Source organism: Pomacea canaliculata, linkage group LG8 (genome assembly GCF_003073045.1).
Source record: "Pomacea canaliculata isolate SZHN2017 linkage group LG8, ASM307304v1, whole genome shotgun sequence".
Taxonomy (NCBI): domain Eukaryota; kingdom Metazoa; phylum Mollusca; class Gastropoda; order Architaenioglossa; family Ampullariidae; genus Pomacea; species Pomacea canaliculata.
Window position 1 is genome coordinate 28,457,606 of NC_037597.1, and position 10,501 is coordinate 28,468,106.

The 10,501-nt window shown below is 40.2% G+C and overlaps 1 protein-coding gene across 1 annotated transcript; it reads right to left on the bottom strand.

Annotated features, from left to right (window-relative positions):
* Positions 1–325: 325 nt before the first annotated feature.
* Positions 326–7,279, bottom strand: LOC112571134 (ficolin-1-A-like). The gene is made up of 3 exons (XM_025249948.1): positions 7,216–7,279; positions 4,432–4,596; positions 326–525 (listed from the first exon to the last, which is right to left on the bottom strand). Exons 1-3 carry the CDS (start codon positions 7,277–7,279, stop codon positions 326–328), a joined length of 429 nt encoding a protein of 142 aa, XP_025105733.1.
* Positions 7,280–10,501: the final 3,222 nt, after the last annotated feature.

Here is a 10,501-nt window from a genome sequence, read left to right on the forward strand (position 1 = left end):
TTAGACTTTACGTTTATAAACATGTTAGTTTATCCTAGCACATCCAAATCTGAAAGAAATAATACAACACATGTATAATAGAATCACCAGGCAATATACTCAAAGTAAACAATTAAAGTACTGTAGTCTGTACTAGGGTCAGATGCTAGACTATTGAGAAAGATTAATGTACACTGAGCTCACATCATCAGTGGAACCTGTAGTGAACAGTGAACAGTCGACTGGCGGTGTAAGCAGTGGGTACAGGAGACAAGATGGTGTTAGTCTGGCTTCGTCTTCATCTGTGAGATCACCAGGGTGGCGGTGTATATATAGATGTTCAGTCTTATGGCTTTATCTTCATCTCCGAGAACTGCAGGTTGCTGAAGTCACCCCAAGCATTGCCACTTGCATAAGGGCTGTTGAGGTAAGTGCTGCCACAGTCATCCGGGTACCACCAGGCGCTGTGACGTGTCTTGACACAGCCGGTCGGGTCTCGGTCATAGGTTGAAAACCCTTTATAGTCATTAGGTGCCAACCCATCTCCTGTAAACACACAAACACACACAGTTACATACTATTACACACACAAAGTCCTAATCACAAATGTATTATCACTACCAAACATCTACAGAAACTTTTATTATTAAATGTTATTTCTGTGTCGTTCATCATAACAAAGCCAAACACCACGCAACACAATCAAATACGAAACGAGTTTTTTGTTTAATTTCTAATGATACTTTACCCAGCATATCATCAAGAACATAAGAGTGAAGAGAACAGTTTTTAAGTAGAAGAATGCCTCAGCTAAAATATGTAAAAATGAATGAGTATAACTAACTCTCCCCTGTGGACCCCGGGGTATGCTTGCCTAGCGAGCATCGTAAGAATAGGGTCCCTGCCATCCAGCCAGACATGTCGTAAGAGGCGACTAAGTGGACACCTCACCTAGCGGTACAGTAGGTTGTGGTAGGGCTAACAACCCCACCATGTAAAAACGCCTGTTACCGAAACTAACAACAGAGAACTCGTCACAGCTGGCGATGGTAATGAAGCACACCAGGAGACTGGACTAATGACGGACGACAGCCAAACCCCGACAGTGGATTTACTCAAGCCGAGGCAAAAGTTAAGGGTGGGGTGCTGGAACGTGCAGACCTTGTACCAGACTGGCAGGATGCTCCAATTAGTCAAGGAGTTTGACAACTACAACTTGGACATCCTGGGAGTCAGTGAGGTCAGATGGACCGGCACTTGAAAGAGGAGACTAGTGTCAGGACATACCATCTTGTTCTCAGGAAGATCAGACGCTCAGCACTCTGAAGGAGTAGCTCTACTCCTCAACACGAAAACTGAAAAGGCACTGCTGGAATGGAAGCCTTATGGACCCAGGCTTTTGAGAGCAAGATTCCATTCAAAGTACACCAAGCTGACAGTGCTAGCCTGCTATGCACCAACAGAAGACTGAGGCAGAAGACAAGGATGCTCCAGCCACCAAACGAGCCTTTACTATGGAAGTAAAGAACAGGTTCCAGGCACTAGGAGACCAACAAGAGATGACCTTAGACGACTTCAATCGAGTCTTACAAGAAACAGGAGAGAAAATACTTGGCTTCCAACGGAAGAAGAAAGAACAATGGATCAGAGAAGAGACATGGAAGAAGATAGACGAAACAAAGTCAGCCAAACAAAAAGTCATCATGCAAAAGCACTAGATCCGAACGCCTGAAAGAACAACACAGACAAAGATATACAAAACGAAACAAAGAGGTACAGAGGATGAAAAAATCCAACAAAAGAGACTGCACGGAGAAACTGGCAGATGAAGCTGAAATAGCAGCAAGAAAAAATGACTAGAAGACACTGTACAAGATAAATAAACAGCTGAACAACGGTAATGTGGTCGAGTGGGTGGCAGGAAAACTGCAGTGCTGGAAGAAGTGACAGCAGCAATCAAGACAACGAAGAGCGGCAAGGCACCAGATGCAGATGGAATAACAGCAGAGATGTTGAAAGCAGATGTGAATGTGACAGCTCCCATGCTGACTGAAATCTTCAGGCAAGTTTGGGAATCAGATCAGCTCACTGATGCGTGGAAGACAGGGCTCATCTTCAAGTTACCCAAGAAAGGAAATCTTGGAGACTGCAATAACTGGAGGGGCATAACACTGCTCTCCCTTACCACCAAGGTCTTCAGCAAGATTGTTTTGTCAAGACTGACGGCAACCCTTGAGAAAGACCTCCGACCACAGCAAGCAGGATTTCGCCCTGGGCGATCCTGTTCTGAACACATCTTCATTCTGCGACAGATTCTGGAGCAGAGCAACGAGTGGAACACACCGCTGTACATCAGTTTCATCGACATGGAGAAGGCTTTTGACAGCATCCACCGCGAGTCTTTATGGAAGATCCTGAGGCATTACGGAGTCCCTGCAAAACTTGTTCAGGTCATTGCACTGCTGTACAGCGATTTCAAATCCCAGGTTGTCTGTGACACAGACCCCTTCAACATCAGTACCGGTGTGAAGCAGGGCTGCATTCTGTCGCCGTTCCTCTTCATCCTGGCCATGGACTGGATCATGAAGACTTCCACCGACAGTGAGAGGAGAGGGACCAGATGAACCATGACTATGACAGCAACATCAACGCTGGAAGACTTGGACTTTGCTGATGACATCGCCCTGCTGTCACACCGCCACCAAGACATGCAGGAAAAAACAAATGACTTCTAAGAAACAACTGGATACCTTGGCTTGAAGGTCAGTGCAAAGAAAACGAAAAGTATTAGAGTGAACGCCAGAGTCCAAGACAGCATCAAACTAAATGGAGAAGAGATTGAGGAAGTTGACAGTTTCACCTATCTTGGGTCCAAAATGTCAAACACCGGGGATGTGGAGGTGGAGATTCGAGCCCGACTGGCAAAAGCCATCCACGCCTTCGCCTCACTCAGGAGCACATGGAAGGCAACAAACATCAGTCAGAAGATCAAGCTGAGAATCTTCAAGTCAAATGTGATCAGCACCCTCCTTTACGGATCACAATCATGGAAGATGACCAAAACTTTCAGTAACAGATGGCTCAGGCGCATACTTAACATCTTCTGGCCAAACACCATCACCAACGAAGAACTCCACCGAAGAACTGAAACCGAGTCCATCACCACGCAGGTTCAACGAAGGCGTTGGCGATGGATTGGACATGTGCTCCGCCAGCAGACAGCAGACCTCTCCACAGTCGCCCTACGATGGACTCCAGACGGCCAACGAAAACGAGGCCGCCCACAGGAAACTTGGAGAAGAACGGTGGAAAGGGAGATGAAGGGAAAGGGCTGGACATGGGGTCACCTGGAGCGGGTTCCAGCCGATCGACATCGGTGGCGGACTCTGGTTGAGGCCTTGTGTGCAACCTGATGCACGAAGAGGAATAGAGAGATAGATAATTAAACTAAAATGACTGTAAAGTTTACAATAGGATATAAAAAGTTTATCCTAACCTTTAGAATGAAAGTAAACAAGAGAGAAAGTATAGAGAGAAAGATGAAAGGTTTCCTCCGTATGTTAGAACGGTACTGGTGTGGCATTGTGGGACTGGCACAGGTCAACGGTCATGACTTGGGGAGACAGCAAATGACAGTTGTCTTCCATGTCTGTTTATTTTGCTAAGGTGAAGGTTCTGAAAGCACGCACATATTCATGTCTATGTATGTTTATTACCTAAAATGATGTAGCGCGCAGTATGTTATCATCATGCAGAGTGTAGCACAGTGTCAACAATGAAAAGTGTCCGATGCTAAGGAGAAACATGGTGGGTTTGCTGAAAATCTTTGAACCCTCATTTCTCAATAAGGGGACCACCGGACTTCCACGCTTCAAACCTTAAAACTCCATTTGAGGACTAGAAGAATAACTTTGTGTCAAATAAAGAGCTAAACCCAGTACATTTCGAAAATATCCAATTTGTAAAATCTCAGATTTCCGACTTGACTCATTTCGTCGTGGCGGCTCACATTTCACAATAATTATTAATAATTTGCATCCAGTCAAAGCCTGACAGACACAACAGATTAAAAAGCAACACAATGAGTACAGCTCACTAAAAACGATTTTACATAATTAAATTACTCTTTAAAGAAGTCTGGTCAGGACTTTACAATACAGCCCTCAAGACGCTCCTAAACCCCCTCCCCCCCAAAAAAAAAAATAAATAAAACAAAACCCAAACAAGAAAGAAACCCGCGGAAGTCTCTTTTCCCTGATCATCACACTTGGTCTTCCAAATTACATCAAAGAAACGCACGCGATAGGAGGCGCTGTCACCCTCGCACACATGCACACAAAGCCACACACTCACAAATGTAGTCATCCATTTATTTCTTAACCAGCCAGACAGGCAGCCTGCCAACTAACGTGCGTCTCACACTTTCTTACTGTTCAGTGGTCACGTACGTACCTGCGTCACCCAAGAAGAACCTCCTGAAAAGTTCGTAGTTACCGTCAGCACCCCACATGCTGAACTCATCATACTCAGCGTAGCGACGTCGTCCACTCCTATCTATGATGTCCACTCTCAAGTGTACATATTGCTTTTCTACCAGTGCGTGAAGCGTGAACAGGCCTGAGACAAGACAAGGCAATGACCTCATGTCAACAGACAAGTCCAGCAGTGAAATATTTGTGTTGATCTTGCTCAAGAGTTGTCATGAACACAGACATGTCGCTGGTCATTACCTGTCCTACGATGTTATAAACATGTTGACATTATTGCTAGACATCAGATGACAAAAAGGTAAATCACAAACTTACTGAGGTTTTAGCGCTGTTGTTATTACTACCAATAATAAAGTGTATTTTCCATGTAAGTACGAGGTCCATGCGCTGTATACAAACAATAACAAATGTACAGTCAACCATACAGAAACATGAGGAAAAGAATCAGAAAGCAGACATGAACATAAACTGTACAACAGATAACACCAGCACTGGCGAGGAGAGGGAGGACATGTCAAGCAGTGTGACCTGAGAAGGAAACAGAGTTTGCCTGTCTAGTGTAGGACACAGAGAAGAGAGCAACACAGACTAGGTGGTAAGGTGTCACTACACAGATACACACACACACACAGACTAGGTGGTAAGGTGTCAGTACACAGACACACAGACTAGGTGGTAAGGTGTCACTACACAGATGCACAGACACACACACAGACTAGGTGGTAAGGTGTCACTACACAGACACACACAGAGTAGGTGGTAAGGTGTCAGTACACAGACACACACAGGTGCAAACTCAGATACATGTATATAGAGTTCTATTTACACACAAAGCGATATAGCTTTAAAATATTATGAAACTATGATCATGACACATTTTCACAGACTACATGTAGACAAATATAGATAAATAGACAGGTCGAAGGACATTTTTACACACTATATCCTTATTCACAACAACACAAAATTATAGACTGTAATATAACTACACGAACTGTTTTAGCTACTGTGCATTAATAAAGTTCTGAACCTATCCATACCCTGCAATCAGATAATCCTACAAAAAACAAAATAAAATAAATAAAAAATAAAAAACAAAACAAAAACAAACCACATGATATGCCACAGGGATGTATTTCCTCGCAACCCTCGTGTTTCTTTCTATTTGAGACTTTGGCAACTGAGACACTACAGGATCATCATCCATCCATTCATTCCATTACTAGCATCATCATTATCACAGCAAACAAAGCATGCTAAGGAAACATTACACAAAATAGTGAGCAATAAGCATCGTAGGACACAAATATAATAGAACAACAGAAACAACAACCTTTGTATTAACCAGTAGACATCACACAAACAACACAATAAAACACAACACTGACTACAGCCTGACTTTGAATGTAAAACAAATGTTGAGGTTACAGTTATGCAGGAGTAAAGAGTAATGCCAGAGAATGAAAGAAATATGTCAACATCTTACCCAGCCAGAAGTCTCCAGTGACGTCACCAAAACCGTTTACATATTCTGTGTAGCTCCGGTTGAAGTCAACTGTGAAGTCACGACGTCTCTGGAACACCTGCACATGACACAAGTTCACAGGTCGTTACTATGGTAACAAAGCGCAGTATGATCGACAGGATTCAACACTAATCACAGTTTAATGAGTTGACAAAGGATGAGTCATAATTGACAAAATATAACAACTTAGAACTTTATTAGCTGTGGACATGATTATAATGTCAACACTTCATGGTGACAATAAACTATGTGAACATGGTATAATAGTATATAGTAGTATATAGTGTAGTATAGAGTGTAGTATATAGTGTAGTATACAGTATAGTATATATTGTATTATATAGTGTAGTATACAGTGTAGTATAGAGTGTAGTATATAGTATAGTATTTAGTATAGTATTTAGTGTAGTATATAGTGTAGTATACAGTGTAGTATATAGTGTAGTATATAGTGTAGTATCTGGTGTAGTATATAGTATAGTATATAGTGTAGTATAGAGTGTAGTATATAGTGTAGTCTATAGTGCAGTATACAGTGTAGTATACAATGTAGTCTATAGTGTAGTATACAGTGTAGTCTATAGTGTAGTATATAGTATATAGTGTAGTATATAATGTAGTATATAGTGTAGTATATAGTGTAGTATACAGTGTAGTCTATAGTGTAGTTTACAGTGTAGTATATAGTGTAGTATACAGTGTAGTATATAGTGTAGTGTAGTACATAGTGTAGTATATAGTATAGTACATAGTGACAGTCATGTGAACACAATGTACACTTTCCTGGCTGTAAATGTGTGACATCAAGTGGCTGTGATCAATTATATGGCAACATAATCAACATAACAAATGCATGATACACGCCGCGATTACAAAAAGTATTTTTTTCAACTCCTTATCAAACCTACAGTCGCTGATCCTGAAGCAGGAATGGATGCAAGGGGTTAAAGGATGCGATTACAAACAACCGACACACGCACACCAACACACTAGATGTAGGCCTGTCTACAACCATCCTCAACACTCGGAGTCTACCAGCGACATAGACAAACTGTTGGAAACAGAAGGTGGACAAGCATCCTCTCCTGCTTCGTGTTGTAAATGTCGAAAGATATCGAAGAAAAATTATTCGTGGATACTATGAGCTGTAAGGATGTGACCCTGGGTATAAGTGGTGTCGCACTGTTGCGAGCAGGATACAGTGTGCAGGAGAGATGCTACCTGAGTCACACACACTGACAAACACGACCACACGTACCAGCCAGCCGCCGCCGTAAGTGTCCATATCACACCACACTGTGACAGCTCTGTTGTTGTCTGGTAGCTGAATGGTGTAGACACCACTCTTTGCTCCTTTGTCGTTCCAGTCTACACATGTCCCTATTTGTACACAAACAAATCATTCCGCTCGTAAGCAATTGTTATAAAGGGCGAAGTGGAATTTCGTACAATGACGGAAACAATGGAGGACAAGTAGGGTAATAACCATGACAACTTCAATAGCTAATCATACAACAGTCAAGGTAAAGACTGAATCCCTCGGGCAAACTGTTTATATGTGCTTACAGTATACAGTTCACACTGCTCTGATACAAGACAGTCATACTTGCTGACCGCCGGTAACACTAGCCATCCCATAATTCTAGCTCTGTGTCTACTAGTATCTGACTGCCACGTGTACATATTCTTATTCCTCCTCCTATATGTCACTTCTTCCTCCTCTTCATAGCCACTTCCTCCTCTAACCTTTACAATCAGTTTTGTTATAAAGTAATAAAGTGACAGTTAGTAACGACTTTCACGTAGAGTAGACAACAAAGATATGTGGTAGTGGCAGCTGCAATGTTCTTCATCGACACATTCCCCTCTGTGGTGCTCTAGTGTATTAACCCTTAAAGGGATACTAAAGGGTAGTGATAAGGCTGTGGCGACGGTCAAACGTTTCAAAACTATATTTAGTTACAATGACAGAGCACGAGAGCAATACAGGAGATATAAAGGATTCGTTTCTCACTTAATTACCACTTATTAGCACTATGTCGGTTGCCGATGTTCATAAAAATCGAAAAAATCCAGTGAAATCGACCCTTGTGTCCTTCCGCCGAGTAGCTACGATAGCTTCCCGAGATGAGTCAAGCAGACGAGTCTTTTGTGACGTCACAAACGACAGGAAGTGTCTGTGGTCATTGCTAGGCATAGTGATCGGTGGTGTCTCTTAGTTGGATTTGTGATCTCCAAAGTCATTAACTATCGAGATGGCCATGAATAATGTTCAATTTTACCAATTTGAACCACTTGCATCAGCTCACAATCGACTGAACATCCTCGGAGGACGAGGAAAATGTTGCAGCAGTCGAAGCACAAAGCAGGTACGTAGGACTATAGAAGTTAAGTCATACTGTGTGCACGGGAACAGAAAGTGAACGCATGCTTTACCTTCAAGCACTTTAAATAAACATAATGCACTCAACTCTTTACACTGGCATTGTTGTTGACGAATTCACTTCGTAGTGTATTTAAAAAATAAAATTACATTTGGTATTAATTATTTCCTCACACACACCGGAATATTCACATTGTATATGATAATTTGGGTTTTAAGTGAACTTTCCTAAGGATAGTTTAAAAAATTAATAGTTTGAAATATCTGTATTTAAATATTTTAAACAGACTTTAATATAATACTATTTGCAGCCTTTTTGGGGGGATATAGTTTGAATAATTACACTAATGACTTACTTTATAACAACGATGGATAGAATTCAAGCAGAGACGTTTGCTTTATATGTTATTATGCCTGTGCTTTTAACTTATATGTTTGTTGTTTAAATGTGTACTTACATAGATTCGCTTATCACAGTTTCAGACTGGTGCATTTGTGAGCATTGTGAGGAATGGCCACAACAAATGTTGAAGCATAAAAAAATGTAGAGTAAAAGCTGAAAAGTGAATTGTCAAGAAAATGTTCCCTATACATCATGAAAATTGTTACATTTATCCAAATCCAGTTATTGGACACACTTCATATCAGATGCATAAAATACTTTCATGTATCTGACATGAATTGTAAAATAAAATCTTCCCTTTGTTAACATTAATTTCTTTTATTTGTTCAAACTCAGGTATGGGACACACTTCATTTTTATGTCCAAAACAAATCTTGCATGGATCTGGCATTTTTATTTTACAAACATCATTTCTGAAATACTTGGTGCTGAATTTACCTTTCATTCTTTATTTTCTTACAAACTAATAATAATGCAAGGAAAACTGTGTGACAACTGATTTTTTTTCACATAATATACAGACATGTGGCTGAATCTTTTTATTTCCTCAAGTTCCACTGCATGTGAATTTTTCATTTGATTGCTCTGTAAGCATTTAAAACAGTTTCAACAATGTATTTTGTCATAATTTTCTTAATTCTTGCACAGTTATGGATTCCAATAAACCAAGTGGACAATTTGAGATACATGTGTGTTTGTGTACATGTCAAAGGTTGAACATTTAGGAAGCCTAAAAGAGTGTGGCTGTGATGTCCAGGAGTAATGATGGCCACAGGAGCTGTCTTGGCATATGGTTATAAATTTGACTTCTATGTGACACTCATCTATAGTTGTGATAGTAGAGGGGTTGCTACACTGCCTGCAGACGCTCAGCAGCTCCTCCAACTTCTTTTTGTGAATGATAAATTTTCTTTCCAGGAAGGGATTTGTGCCCAGTTCATCTTTCTGAGAATTCCTAGAGACAAATATCGAGACTAAAATCATATTTAAAACCATAAATCATTTTTATAGCTAAATATCAGCTTAAATTCTTGTGCTAGCATGTTTCTGATATAAACTATCAAGTACTGACTGTTTGTTAGTAACTGCAATATAAACTTTGTTTACTGGTGCTCCTCGACTGCTGAATTATTCCACTCTGAGGTGTCATTTTTATTTTCTGACGCCCATATCAATATCAGGATCACACCTAGCAGACATTTATAGACACAATTTCCTTCTTTTTCATTTCATTATGAAAAAAATTTATCCACATAAAAATTTTACAAAGCCATATAACATTATTTTTTTATCTAAGTGTTTAAAACTGCACAACAAGTCGTTCCCAGATATTTTTGGCCTTGAATATCCTTATAAGAAGAAAATATCTGGCACAGTTTGTGGAATTCATGCCAATTTTAGATAAAAGAGATGTGTAATAGAGAAAAGAACTAAAAAGTGGCCATTACCTTTCAGGATTGGAGCTGAGATCTGGGTTTGTCTGGACCTCTTTATTTAAGCACAGTTGAACTGTTTGTTGTGACTGACTTGTTATAGTCTGAACATTAAAGTTTTATAAAGTAATCATTCCACAAAACATTAAAACAATAATAAAACATGTATGATTATACCATGTGATCAAGCTATTATTATTTTTAATTCTTTACAGTATCCAACATAAAACACAATCATTAATATTACTCTAATTTTCAAATGTTGAAATATCAATTCTAACTTCCGTA

What these genes read in the sequence shown, in the direction of transcription:
- LOC112571134 (XM_025249948.1), bottom strand. Translation starts at nt 7,279, where the DNA reads ATGGACACTTACGGCGGCGGCTGGCTGGTACGTGTGGTCGTGTTTGTC. An exon ending in TGTCAGTGTGTGTGACTCAG is followed by an intron (nt 4,597 to 7,215) that starts GTAGCATCTCTC and finishes GTCTTGTCTCAG; the next exon opens with GCCTGTTCACGCTTCACGCA. An exon ending in GTTCTTCTTGGGTGACGCAG is followed by an intron (nt 526 to 4,431) that starts GTACGTACGTGA and finishes GTGTGTTTACAG; the next exon opens with GAGATGGGTTGGCACCTAAT.